This window comes from Drosophila ananassae, chromosome 2R, assembly GCF_017639315.1.
Source record: "Drosophila ananassae strain 14024-0371.13 chromosome 2R, ASM1763931v2, whole genome shotgun sequence".
NCBI classification, from domain to species: domain Eukaryota; kingdom Metazoa; phylum Arthropoda; class Insecta; order Diptera; family Drosophilidae; genus Drosophila; species Drosophila ananassae.
This window is the reverse complement of record NC_057928.1, coordinates 21,899,747-21,914,483: the sequence shown is the minus strand read 5'-3', so window position 1 is coordinate 21,914,483 and position 14,737 is coordinate 21,899,747. Positions and strand designations below refer to the sequence as shown.

Sequence of the window (14,737 nt, the reverse complement as noted above, 5' to 3'; positions counted from 1 at the left end):
CTCTTTCTCTTTGGCTGTCGCGTTCTCTTTCTCCCAGTCTGCATGTGTGTGATAAGCAATGTCAGTGTCAACTTATAATTGCCATTTTCGCCTCAATTACCAGCACTTGATGTAATGAACATTGATTTTTTGGCTTACTTTTTTGTAACCCACTTTTCACCATCATTGTTTCCTTAACTTTTGACATTCTTTCTTGCGACTATATTTGGGTCCACCCCTCTATTGGTTATAATATTTCATATTATTGCGAAAATTTGTTGGGGCTTTGGGGAGGAGGAAATATTCGGCAGAAGCCTTGGCTCACTTCCGTGCCTTGAGTAATTTCCTTGGCAGCTTGCCCACTGTGCTGCCAGAGTTGCCACCGCACACTCTCAGATACTCAGTCACTCACTCAATCATTCAGTCATTCGGTCAATCAACAGTTTCGCTTTGACGTAGCTCTCAGTTCGTATTGACCTCACCCACATTACTCTACTCCGTACGTACGCAAGTGTAAGTATTATTTTAGATTTCCCCTTCCCCCCAGTGTCTGTTCTGAGTGACATTGAGAAAAATATACAATACAATATATTTTTTTTTTGTCTGAGTGCATATAGAACGATTGGATATCGGTTAGTCGACCGCCAGTTTCCGCATTAAGTTTTCTAATGAACTTGCTCGATTGGAATTACAGGTGCACTCGGTTTTGAGGAAGCGAAATCGAAACAGAAACCCATTTACATAGGAGGCGATTTAGGTGGATTATTGACACAAAATTTCACGATTCACAACGCTTTCTAATGAGAAAATCTTTATTCAAACTGATCAGGTGGCTACTGTCGCTAAATAAAAATAAAAACTAAACAACTTTGTATAGAAATGGTAATAAACTTGTATTATTTTTTCTATTTTTATTTTAATTTAATTAATTATTTTTGATTAATATGCCATTAGTAGTAGTAGTACTCTTGAATATAATACAATATTATAATAATATCGAAATAACCACACAATAGGGCGTAGAAAGGGGCCTAGATAGGGTCTAAGGCGAGTGAGAGAGTGAGAAAGAGTGGCCTTGCCTGGGGTCTTGTGTAAGCGACTAAATGGGGAACTACGTAATGTGTGTCACTTGCCCCACACTGGCAAGGGAGAGGAAATATACATACATACATACCTAGAGATGGGTGGCGGGAGGCAAAAAAGTAAAATGAAAATGAATTGTGATGGTCAAGGTCGTTGGCATGTGCGCTTTGCGCAATAAAAAAGAAAAAAAAAGAAAAAAACTAAAAGCACAAGCTAAAGAAATGGGCAAAAATGTGAAAAACAAACAGATAAAAGTTGGGGAACTCACTCTCTCTCACGACATGATGTCTACAAGTCCAAGAGGACCAGCTGACCCACATTTAATAATTAATCTCACCTTTACATTTTATTTTTGCGGACCAGAATGCCTTATGATTCGGTTGTCAGGCCCAATTAAATGTAAGTCACTCTCGGATGCCGGTTAATGCCACTCAAAGTCAATTAACTGGCAATTAAGCCGGGGCTTACCTTTGCCGGGGCTTTCGTCCCCTCTAGCCAATTACCCGCGGGCAAGGACTCGCTTACCTATGTCCTTGCAGCCATAGACCCCCTGTTGTCCTGTGTGCTGTTTTTATTATTTTTTAATTTTCCAGTTTGCAGACAAAACATAAAGAGGAAAAGAGACCGAAAGGAAAAGCTTTCGCCTCTGTTGAAGGTCACTTGCGATCAAGGGCAGCTCAATGTCGGATCCTTGGCGCAGGATGTGACTGCAGTGCACAGAGAGAAATAAATCGATTGAAGAGAATATTATTTGATTTTGATTACTTTTTCCTCAGAGAAGGTCTTTCTATACTTCCTATATCCCACCCCCTTATTTTCCATTTATTTTTTTCTCAACAGCTGTTTGGCTTTTTCTCTCTGCCGCTGCAACTGTTGCGCCACCCGGCAGCAACTTGTGGCTTAGCACCTGCAGCCAATTGCAAAAGCTCTCTCTCTCTCTCTCTCTCTCTCTTGGCCACAAGCAATGCACTTTCTCCCACTCTTAGAAAGTACATAGAACTTTCGAAGTAGTTGCAACTAAGTGCGAGAGCTTTGGGCGCAAGTTCTAGCTGAGAATGCAACCCGAAAAGTGCAAGGTGCAGTTTGGAAAAGCTTGGAAAACTTTTCACAAATGCAACTAGAAGCTTTCGTGTTAGACTTAACATTAGTTCTGACAACTCTGTTTAATTTTAGCCAAGAGACCCTTAGAAACCCTTATTCAAAACCAAAAAGAATCCTAAACAAATAGAGACATCCCACCCAGGACTAAAGCGACCTTAACCTTGAACGAAGGAAAACCATTAATTTACGTTGTTGTTTATTTTCGGCTTTTCTCATTTTATTTCATTTCGGAATTTGCGGCCAGCAACGAATTTAATTAAACGTTCTACCCTCCATGGCGTTAGAAAAAGAAAAAAATATTTCAAATATTTCTCCTGAACTTTGGCCGTTTTTCCTTCGGCTGTTCGGCTGTTCGGCTTTTCCTTAACGGCCCAAATGTTTCCTTTTTGGCCATTAAGTTTGGCCTGGGGGCGGGTGGGGGCGTGTTAACTGGGCTGATTGCCACCGCCACAAATAAAGGGAGAGGCCTATAAATTTGCCACATAACTCTCGCACACATTAGCACTTTGTCACTGTGCCACCAGCTAGCCGTCTCTATCGCACTTGCACTCTAAATCAATCAGGCTGTCTCTTTCCTCTTGATTTTCCTTCCTTTTTTGCCAAATATTTTTGGTTTTTTTTTGGTTGCCAGGCATGTGTTGAATTTCGGTGGCGGCCTTGACTCTTAGTAACCTTTCTGTTAATTCTAGTGTTATTAATGGAGCAATTCGTGGAAGTTGCCTACAATGCTGCCTCTTTCTCGCTCTAACTTTTATTTTTAAGGAGCAGCTCCTTTTTATGGGTTAATTGAATTTGTTGGCCGCATTGGCAGGCCTCAGGATTGTTTAGCCCAATGTCAAATTATGATAAATGGCTCTGAGCTTGTGTTGATGGACGGGAAACATTCAGTGGCTGTCAGGATATACAAATTTTCCGCAGAGCCACGTACAAAGCTTACCCACCTACACAGACACTGAAAAAAATATAATAATAATAAATATAATAAAAATAAAATAGGAACTTTCTACAATAAATATGTTAATCAAAAAAAATTTTCAAACAAAGTTTAACTTATTGACTTACATATTTATCGAGTATTTTAACTTATTTCTTATACTTTTTTCTTTAAGTGCAAATAGTCTTCAGCATTCATCCCTTATTTCACTTTTATTAGCAGCCAAGCAACCAAATTCATGGTCAATGTGTCAAACCCCCCTAGGGCCTAGTCGAACTAGAACCTGCTACATAAGCTGCTTTCCTCACCGACCTGTCAGCCCCAGCCATCTACCACCACCCACCACCACCCACTGTAACTCCCCACTCAGCTGTGAGCCCCTCTTCTGCAGCCTCAATTCTGGCCCAGTTGTACTAGGCCTTTCTCTCTGGGCTTGGGCTAAAAATAACTCATTCGCCCCATGTGCCCGCCGAAGGCCTTTTTTCTCACTTTCGAAATTCCTTGCCTACTTTTTGGAGCGCTCTTAGTTTCCACAGTTTTCCGATAAATATTTTTATAAATTTAATACAAAACAGTGTTATCATTAAAAATTAAAAGAATAAAATGATTTATTTCTATTATTTCATCTATAAATTTAATAATTTACCAATAATTGCTTTCATGATTATAAATCCTTTTATCTTTAGAGCTTCAAATATTCATTTTCATTAGTGATACCCTCATTACTTGCCACATTATTGGCATGCCTCCCACATCTGAAAGCCTCCCATATTTGTGAGCAACTCGTGACCTAATGACCTAACTGTATGCGAGCTTTCGTCGGCCTACTTAGCACTGGGAAGATACACATCCTCCCATCCAGGCACCACCTCTCCACCGCCACCTACCCTGCCTCCGCCGTTATCCTTAAAATTTTACCTCCTACATATGTTTTAGGTTATTGAAAACGGGCAACATGCTTCCTACTCTTTTATATTTTTGGCTGACAGCCATGTGTTTATTAGACTCTTAGGTGTATTAGTATTTGAAAGCGCTGCTCCTTTTTGCGCCTTTATTTCATGGCTGGCTCAACTAATGCGCATTAACAAGCGGAACACACACACTATAAGGAAAGACTTATTGGGGTATGTTTGCGGACTGCCTCAATACTTCCTCGAAAGCTTTTCCGCATATATTTTCTGGCTTCCTTCTCGTGGAGCTTTCCCCCCAAACCCCCAAATGAACACAGCAACAAATGTCGCACGCGCTGCCACAATAATAGCAACAAAAGCAGTGGAAACTGCTGATTAAATATACACCTAATACCAAAACCAATTCCTACAAAAATTTGAACATATAAGGCAGTATTTGTATATAGGCTGAAAAGAAATATCTACAGTGGTAACTCGAAAAAGAAAAATATTTTTGCTAGATAATTTGAAGATTTAAAAAAATAATGTAGAACAGTCTCACCAAAAATATTCTTATTAATTTTATAAATTTTATAATAATAATAAATATAGTCCACTAGCTAAAACATCACTGTATTTACAAAAATATTTATGAATTTACTCAGAAAACATGCATTGGTATCTACAGTACATATTTATTCGCACAAAAAAAATAAATAAATAAACGAAAATAAAAGAAATGAAGAAAGAAAGCCCACCCGCAGTCGACGTCGATGCCGGAGCCAGCGTCGCTGCTTCTATTGTATTTGTTGTTGTTTGCGTACTGAGTAAATAGGTGAACGACCGTCGATAATGCGCGACCTTCAAAATAATCTGGGCCAAGTGCTGTCCCAGTGTGTATCTGTGTGCGAAAGTCTCAGTGTGTGCGTGGGTATCTCTCTATCGGTGTGTGCTGAGCATTCACGCACTCTCACTCACTCTCTTTCACTGTCTCTCCCTTTGGTCGGCCATAACCTAACGCCCCCTATTTGTCGCCCCCTTCAACCTACCGCCACTCTCTCTTACTCTCTTCTTTCTTTTCTGTGAATTACTTTTGTTCGCTCGCATTTAGCTTCTTCTTCTTCTATGGCCTGTCCGCTGATTTGGAGAATACAAATTATATTATATTATATTATATTTATGGGCTTCCTATCACATTATTTTTTTGGAAGAATTCATGTACAAAAATTCCACATTAATACAATCGAAAATATTAATAGTGATGGAAATTTAGAGGAATTGCGAGTAGAATAGCAATTATTTTGTAGAATATTTTGTTTTTCTAAATACCAAATTAATCCTTTTCTTAGCAAAAGTCCAGCTCAAAGCTTTCCCAAAACTTTCCACGCACTTTCCGTGACGTTTTGAAGGGCCAAAGTCGTTGCACCTTATCCAGGACAATGACATGACACAGATACAACCACACACACTCTCATTCTTACTCTCTCACACCAAATACCGTTAGGCGGCCATTTGCCAAGGCATTTGAATTGCATTGCCGTTATTTTTTGGTTTTAATTAAAATTTCAAAATGGCTTTTGTCTCTCTTTCAATTTTTTTTTTTTTTTTGTTTCTTCCATATTATTTTACGAGCCATCAAGGTTGACTCGAGGAGGGAGGCAGGTGCAGGTGGTTGTTTAGAAAGGGGGGGGGACTGGGCCCAGGGGGTTGTGGTTGGTTGCCATTTATCGGCGCCTTCTGTTCTATTTGCATGGAATGGAATCGTGCTGTGGGGTGAGCCGAGTTCATGTCCTTGGACGAATTTCTCCCAGAGTTGAATAGACATCGAAGGTTATCCACACCATAGACGTTTATGGAACTTGTATGTGTTTGCTGTTGGTGTGTGCTTGGGTAGGTGCAGAACTAACGTCAGCAGGAGGAGCAATTTCATGGCGGCGGAGGTTACCCATTTTGGGAGGACAAAAAAAAAACAGAAACCTTTGCAAACAATTGGATATCTTCAGTATATGGCTTCAGCGGTGGCTATAACTTTTTAAGCCAATTTTCATCCGATTCTTGAGGGGAATACATTAAAAGATTTGTGGATCGATTCTCCATCATTCTGCATCAAAATCTGAGAACGAAATATTTTTTACATTTTTCATGACATTTTCTGGAGCAACCCCTTCAGAAATCAAGAAAACTTCTTGGTAGGACAATATAGCCCCCTGCGATGGCTATATCTTGGCCAATTAACATCCGATTCTTAAACGGAATACCTTAAAAGATTTGTGGATCGATTCTCCATCATTCTGCATCAAAATCTAGGAACGAAATATTTGTTAGATTTTTCATGAAATTTTCTGGGGATCCCCTTCAGAAATCAAGAAAACTGCTTGGTAGGACAATATGGGTCCCCGCGATGGCTATGTGTTGGCCAATTTCCATCCGATTCTTGAGCGGAATGCCTTAATCGATTTGTGGATCGATGTTCCAACATTCTGCATAAAAATCTGGGAACGAAATATTTTTTCAATATTTTGTAAAAATTTCCAGGGACCTCCTAAAAGTTATGAAAGATGCCTGGAAGGACAATATGGCCCCCTGCGATGGCTATATTGTGGCCAATTTCTTAGAATAACTTTTTCCCACCAAGGCCGTCTTACCTTTTACCAAGCCATAATCCGTTGTCAGCTGGCATCAGCTGCAACCTTGCCACCTCTCCATCGAAACTGTATTCGTCCATTAAGACAACCCCCTTTCAATTTGCTCTCGACGGTGTTTGCCTAATCGAATCAGCGGCGGATTGCTGGTGGGTTAAGTGCTTTTTATTTTCACACCGTTTGGCGCCTAACTCGTTTAATGGAGCACTACTCGGGCACCCAATGGCCGGGCCCAAGTGGTCCAACCCACACCCAGAACCATAACCGATGCTGTTGCAAACTGCGAACTGACCCTGAACCCGGCCAACGACACAGAATCGCTGAACTGCCACTGCAACTGCAACTGCAACTGCGGCTGCGGCTGTGACTGCGACTGCTGGCCGGGATTGTGCAACATGGCAGTCGAATTGAGGGCAGACCCAGAGGCACGGCCTTAGTGGGCGGAGATATGCTCGCCCCCTCCATTTGACGTGGCAGCAACAGCAGCAGCAGCAAAAGTTCAAATGCGTTCGCTGACATTTTTCCCCAAGCTCTCAATGTCACTCTGGGTTGGATGGAAAATCCAGCGTCAGCGGGTGACGGTGGCTGGTGGTGATAATCCCTATGTAGCTCAAGGATCCTGTCCCATTCGGCATGCAGAAACCACAGACGTTGGTTGACTTACCTAACCCAAACATTGGTTGCTTGTGAATCCTCTTGTTGTGGCCTCAAATGCAGTTAATGGTTGGGTTGGGACTATAAAGGTTTTATTGCTGAACAAATTAGAGAGATGTAGAAAGTCTTATAAAGACTGTAAAGCAAGAAATTAGTTGAAATTATGGCTTAGATAAAGATATCTATAGATAATTCTAAACTAGACTTTCATAACTAAAATAATTGGAATTCATATATTCCATCTCTTAATTATTTTTAATGATTTTTTAACCCATTCTACCTGTTCTATATTTAGTTTCTTTTAAGAGAACAAATCCTCTTATTTTATTTCTGTTCTTCAGCTTCCTTTGGAAACTTTTTGTGAGCTGAACTGAGCTGAGCTTCCATATAGTTACTTTTAGTTACCGATGTTGCTACTATCCGTCGTGCCGAAGCCTTTTTCGCGCCTCGTGTTCTCGTTCGTCACTGCGGCCTTGAATAATTCTTCTGTCATTGGCATTTTCACAGTTCATTTAACTTTGGCCCGTTCTGCCTTTTCTGTCTTTGCTTTGTTTTTTTTTTTTTGTTTTTTTGCTCTCAGCTCGCAGGACAAGACTTTCGAAGCTTCTGTTGCCAACCGGGATAGGAATCAGATAGAGTCTCATTCCACCTTATTATTATTATTTTTTTGGCGGCCAGAATCTGGTTAAATGTGGCAATCAAATTAATGCGAATCAGTTTCGTCTGGGCCAAGACCTCACAAATTGGCCACAATCTGAAGATAATGGAGGGACATAAACAGGATTATTATAGGGAAACTGTGTTTAAATAAATATAAGATTGGGAAAATAGGCTTCTATATATTTTATGGACTAAAAATAAAAAAAATAAATATATATAAAATAATAATTAAATTCCCACATATTTTCAAATCTTGGCGCCAAAGCTCTCCATCTCTTTCACTCTCCAACAAAATGCCGGCAAGAAGCTTTTTTCTAGAACTGCTTGCAAGCAGTGCAAAGCTTTGCGGCAAGCTGTTTCTGCCACCGCATGGCCGGTCGGCCCCCAAAAACAAAATGAAAAACAAAATGGGGAGCCAGCTGATAGAAACTTGCGATTTTTCTGCTTCTGCATTTCGGCTTTGGCGCCGAGCGTTTGTTGTTTTGCTTATTATTCTGCGTTCTTCGCTCGCTGCGCGTGTTCGTGCCAGAAACTGAACACTGACTGTGAGACTGTGACCGGCGCTCAAAAAATATTTCGCAATTCTTCGGCATTTCCAAATAAAAATCTATCCAAAAAATAAAAAAAAAAACACAAAATAATAACTTTTATTTTTTGAGTATTTCTCAAATTCAAGTGTCATAAAAAGAGAGAGAAAAAAGCCTTTCTAGATACAAAATAAGAGCTATCTTAGAGCAATGTTGAAAGAAATTGTGGCATTTATTAGATGAAAATGCATAAAGACTTGGCCAAAAATAAAACACGTAAAAAATTCCCTATAATTCTTGTTGCTGCTATCTTGTGATATTTCCGTGCACACAAATATAAATTAAGAAAATAATAAAATATCCAACTAAAACTTAGACACTACTCTTATCAGCCAAATTAAACGGGTTACTAGACTAGTTAGCTAAACAAATTACAAAAACTCACAAAGGTGCCATACAAAGAGCCTTAAAAAATAAATAATTAATAAAATAGATATTTAAAATTGAAACAAGAACTGATACAAAGCATAGCCAATTTATAGATCAATCGAGAGATATCTGTTGCGTTAGTCAATCTTAGTAGACAGCGAATACTATTCTACAAATACAATATCCTACAAAAGAAATTACCTCAAGGATCAAGCCTCCTTTTTGTGAAAAATAATAGAGCAAGATGACCGTGGGTAGTCGGGAGGATCTGTTTGCCCAGGCCAAGCATATTGACGATACGGAGCGTCTGATTGGACGTGTTCTAGCTGGTGAGTCGAAAAGTGAATCACTGGAATAATTATAAAAATAAGTAGAGGACCTATATAGAGTACTCATAAATACTGTAAACAAATATGGTAATATTTTTAAAAATAATAGAGAAGGAGGAACTATATCATCTATCAAATAATGATTTACTAAAGTACTTTCATTTTAAAATATTTATTTTATATGATTTGTTAATTATAAACTATTTATTTATTTTATCTTATCTTAATTTGAATAAAATATTTAGTGTAATTTCTCCATCCTTAACCTCATCAGCCCACGCACTCATAGTTCTCTCTCATCCACCAGCCGAATTTCCCCCAAACTGGCAAAAAAAATGATTTCACTTTCTATCTTTTCTATTGGCTCCATGTACTGGCCGTGTATTTTTGGCGCTTCCTCGGCGGTCGTTGAACTCATTAACCTAAATTTTTTATTTTTGTGCAAAAACAAAACTAAACGCAACAAGCCATGGGCTATATGGGCTATATGGGCTATGGGCTATGGGCTATGGGCTATGGGCTGGGAGGTGGCCTGGCCCATCATGACGATAGCCAATTGGAAGAATATTTTAAGAAGGACCTATCCTGACTCTGAATAATTTATTGATGTGGAAATTATGATTAATATTTGGCGCATAATTGAATTACATATTTGTGCTTAGTAATCACAAATTTATGTACGTAAGAAGGCGTATTATGTGTTGGGGGTTTATGGGGGGATTAAGTTCATGAAGAGAGATAATTATATAAAAATAAATATTTTATTTGATAATTATAATACTGAGTAGGTCTATAGCACTCTCTCTTCTTAAATGTTTACTTGTTTTTTTTTTTTAATATTTATTTAATATATAATATTTAGTTTATTTGAATCTTGAATTTGGAAGCATAAACATCGTATCTGAATGAGAGGGAGTCCGATTCTAAGCACCAATCAAAACTGAAAACCGAAAACCGAAAAACGAAAGCCGAAACAGAAACCCGAAGCAAAGCCGAAGCTGAACGAAAGTAAAAGCACGATGGCGAGATATCAGCAATGTCTGTTAGTGTTGCCATTGCTGTGTTTGTTGCTTTTGTTGGCTTTGGTGTGGCTGTAAAATCTAGGCCAGGGACTCGTGCGGTCGTTGAACTTGGCGAGGCGAGTGTGTATGGGGCGCCGAGAGCGGAGAAAGGGGGGGGATGGCCAGCAAATTTCGCTTTCAATTGATAACATTTTTCGGCAAATGCCACACAAGATTGCCACCAAAAAGTTACTTTTTTAACCATTATATAGAATGATATTTTTTCCTTCTACCGATTGTTGCAAGTGACTGGCTTCGTGCCACTGCCACACACCAAAAGCCAAGACACTCAGACCATTAATGCACGTGTTCCAAAGTATTTAGGGCATTTGTTGACATTTTGAGGCATTTATATATTTTTTTTCAATTTATTTTCCGTTGCCAGTTTGAGATTTATGGCAGAAACTATTAGTTCTTTGCTGTTTCTGGGAATAAGTCTCATAAATTATATCTTGTATCTTTCGAATCTTTTGACATATTTGGATTGGAAATGAGTTAAAAGTTATATAATTATTTGAAAGCCTTTTGAACATTGAAACCTATTTAATAGGCCATCGAATTCTTGGTAATATTTACCAAGTATTACCCATATCTTACAATGGCTGTTGGTTAATACTTTATGTTTTATTGGAATTAGTTTCTCTATCATTTTGATATGTTTACAAATTATTTATTCTTTTTTTTTTTAGCTTTTTAGCTCGGCGATTAGATAAAAGAACTGCCAGTCTCTGATAGCAGTTTATTCGCCCTCTTTTTTTTTTCTCCAAAACTACTTGAAAGTGTCGAAAAGTTGGAAGTAAAGTTGGCTTTCTTGGGCATCCTGTTGTCTAACTTTGAACCCTTGAACTGTCTTGGGCCTCAGTAGGATTCTCTCCCTTGGCCCCTATTTCTCTCTCCCGATAGAACCTCCCCCTTTTTCTCTCCCCACTCTCTCTCTGATTTGTCGCTTATCTCAATGTACTCTCTCTACATTTCGCTCTCTCTGGGGTTCCTAGGCATTGTGGCTTTGGCCTTGGAATCGCCGTGGCGTTCATTGACCTGAAACTCGGGTTTGTTTTTTCATTGCTGCCTGCGCCCCTATCTGTAACAGTGTGTGTGTGTTAGTCAGTGTGTGTGATTTGAGTGTGTGTGGCTGTGTGTGTTTGTTTCTATTATCGCCATAGCCGATGTACGCGACGATACGATGCCAGCCATATGACCTAATAAAATTTTTTGTTTTGCTTTACTTTTGCATTTGCTGGTGGGGGGGATTAGAAAGGGGAGGTTATAAGGTTTTTCGGTGATACTCATATAAATTATTCAGGCGTCAACAGTGCGTATACTTGATATGCGTATACTTGATATTTATTTTGCTTGAAAAAATAAGTCACTTCTTATAGTAGAATCTCAAAAACCATGCCTTACTTCTCATATAAATCTTAAAATTAAATATTTTTGCTTATGATTTATTTAAAAATTGTAATTTATTGCATTTATCCTACTCCAATGACAATGAGAAATCACATTTGCCTGTCAACTGCACCAGACAATTCAGAATTCTGTGTCGACACAGACACCGCAGCCACGCAGCCATGGAGAGACGAGCCATAAAATATTACTCATACGCAGCGTTGCCACCGCCAAGAGAACAGTAGACTCTGGCGCTCTCCTCGACTGCAGTTTTCTGGGGTAAACTGCATCAGTCGGTTTGGGCCAATGTCCGACCTTCAATTTGGCACGGTTCGGGCGCCCAATTGGAGGCTCCATCACAGCATCTGTGCTGGCGCCAATTCACCCCGATTCGCTCCTGGTCGCCCCTGACTGAAAAATTTGCTTAACTGTTTTTTTGTGTATTGTGGAGCGGGCCAAGAGTGAGCGAATGGATGGAGGGCCTATAGTTTTGCAACTTGCCGAGGCTAAGACTGAAAGCGTTGGAAAATTGCCTGATTTATGCTGCGGTTTTGTATCGAAGATCAAAGATTAATTGGATTGGAAAAGTTGTGGCAGAAGTAAGAGGGGTTGGCTTTTGTTTAAAGGGGTGTTGTGATAAGAAACTTTGTCAGAAGGTTATATAGAGGATAGTTCTCTCTCTCAATCTCCTCTTTAAACATCCTATAACCAAATCTAATTATTTCTCAAAAATCTTTTCTCTTTCTAGGTAAGTCAGAAGCAATCGATCAATCACTAGTCTAGTCCTCCGTCATGTAAGTCATTGCGAATCAAGCTAATTGTAAACGACTATCAAACTCTGAGCTGAGCTAGAATGTCATTAAAGGTTTTTCAACCTGGCCCCTGGCGTTTCTAGTGGGCCACAACCTTGCCACAGCTGAGAAACTGAGTCAAATAACTCATAAAAATAAATGTGCGCACTTTGGCTATGGCCGCCGACCCACACGATTTGCATTTTTACATTTTTTGCAGTTGCAAATTGAATCAAAGGAACTAGATACGAGATAGAGTGGCTAACGCTTCGTTCTATGCAATAAATAAATTCAACATAATTTTTCTTAATGTCATTTTTTGCTCTCTGCCTTGCTTTGTCTAAACTGAACTCCGAGTTGAATGGACGGGCAGCATTGTAAAGCAATAACCTCGATCTAAATTTACACACAGATACACACTAATACTAATACTAGGCGCACTCAGAGATGCAGCTACGGATTTTGTCATAGTTTTCTGCTCTGAACTTGCACTCAATTGTGTGCCACACACACACACACACACAAGCTAGCTAGGAAAGCTTTGAGCGGAAAGCTTTTTCTCGCGAAAATGGCGAACGGAAATGACAGCGATGTGAGAGAGGAATAGAGAGGGATGTTCTCTGATGGCTCTCATTGGTGGTGAAGGATCTTTTTTACAAAAACATAAATCTTTTTGTTTTTTTGAGATTTTTTAGGTTTTTAAAATAGAAATACTATTTTAAAAATATATTAAAATTGTCTGAATAATATTATTAGTCTTCAAATCCTTAATATTAGTTTAAATAAGTACAAAGTATATATTTTATTAAAAAAAGATAATAAAACTAAATTCAGACAAAAATCAATAAATAAAAATTCCAACCTCCCACCCACAGACACAGTGCCTTGTCTCCCTCCATAGAATCTCAAAAATAGTAGACAAAAAATAGAATAAAAAAATCAGCAGCACACACGCTGCACACTGTGTGTAGTGCATTTTTAGAGGTTACTGCGAAGCGGGTCAGTTCAGTTCATTCGCCCGGCCTGCCAGCGACAATGTCTCCCAACGCTTGTCGGCCAGGAGGGGGTGGCTGGGGGCGGTGCAGGGAACACGGGCAACCTTGCAATGCATTTTCATAGAGCCACTCGCTCTAGCTGAGTGCTATCTGTGTGTTTGTAGTTGAGTGTAGTGTAGTGTAGTGTAGAGCGCCATACTGGCAAGCCAACTGCACGTGACCTCGTTGCATGTGGCGACTGTTTGTTGCATCTGTCTCGTTCTCGCCCCCACATCCCTCTACACCTCCCACTCCCACTTGCTCTGCTGTGCATTAGCTGGCACTTTATGCACACATTTTGTTGTTTTTTTTCGGTTTTTGCCTGGTGCCTAGCCTAGCACACAAATTGAAGTCGACAAACGTTCATGAACTCAATTTCGGTTTTCCTTCAAAATCGGCAATGACGTAAAAGAGCAACTGTAAATTCGTGTGCAAGCTTTTGCAGCGACTGCCATTCTGGTTAGCCAGTAGCCTTACTAAATAGTTGGTTACTTGTAAAAACGGGTATTTTTATCTTATTCTAGAGTGGTTAAAATAGAAACAAACATTATTTTAGTTGAAAATTAAGGTAAATGTTTGTCTGAGTGGTGGCGCTCTCTGCCGGTGGGTAGTAGCGACTCTACTAGAGGGCTGAAAGCTCTTATAGCAGTTGTTGATTTCGGCCGCTGGGAGCGCTGCAAACAAAAGATTTAAAAACCTTTTCTTTAAATCTTTATTTAATATTTAGAGAGTTGAGAAAAATAAAATAATTATTTTGTGAAAAATTTTTAAATTTAATATTATATAAAAAATATATATCTTTTATTTCTTATTTCGTTTTTAAAAAGCAAACTATTTGAAAGAAAACCAAGCTTAGTACTTTACACAATTTATAGTTTTAGAATTAAGGAACTTATTAAAAAACTATTTACAGATTTTTAGAGATAGAACTCTATTTAATATTCCTTAACTTTCCTATTCAACTGCGCATCGAAAAACTCGAACAAAATGATCTTAAATTCAAATCGCTTTTGATCGAAGGAAGAACCCTTTGGATTTTTATTAAATTTTTTCGTATTTTTGAGGGCTGGGGTGAGAACTTTATGCGCATTGCAAATTCTCCTTGGGCCTGGGCCCTTACACTTAAGTGATTCTCGATACGATACGCTCTACCTTGGGCTGGCTCTCCTTCCACCCCTCTCAATGCCCACAGCACCCCCTTTCGTGAGGCAGCTTTTCTCCTTTGGCTTCTTTC

At 39.2% G+C, this 14,737-nt stretch overlaps 1 protein-coding gene across 3 annotated transcripts in view; it reads left to right on the top strand.

The window, feature by feature from the left end:
- LOC6507848 (ecdysone-induced protein 75B, isoforms C/D) overlaps window positions 1-14,737 on the top strand; it is a 91,700-nt gene that overhangs the window by 14,829 nt on the left and 62,134 nt on the right. Inside the window, exon 1 of one of the 3 annotated variants that reach the window (XM_044715077.1) lies at window positions 8,467-9,228. The exons of the other annotated variants lie outside the window; for them this stretch is intronic. Within the exon in view, the coding sequence (XP_044571012.1) occupies window positions 9,144-9,228 (85 nt within the window). The 5' untranslated portion in view covers window positions 8,467-9,143. Of the gene's footprint in view, window positions 1-8,466; window positions 9,229-14,737 lie in introns of those variants that run through there. 3 annotated transcript variants of the gene reach the window in all.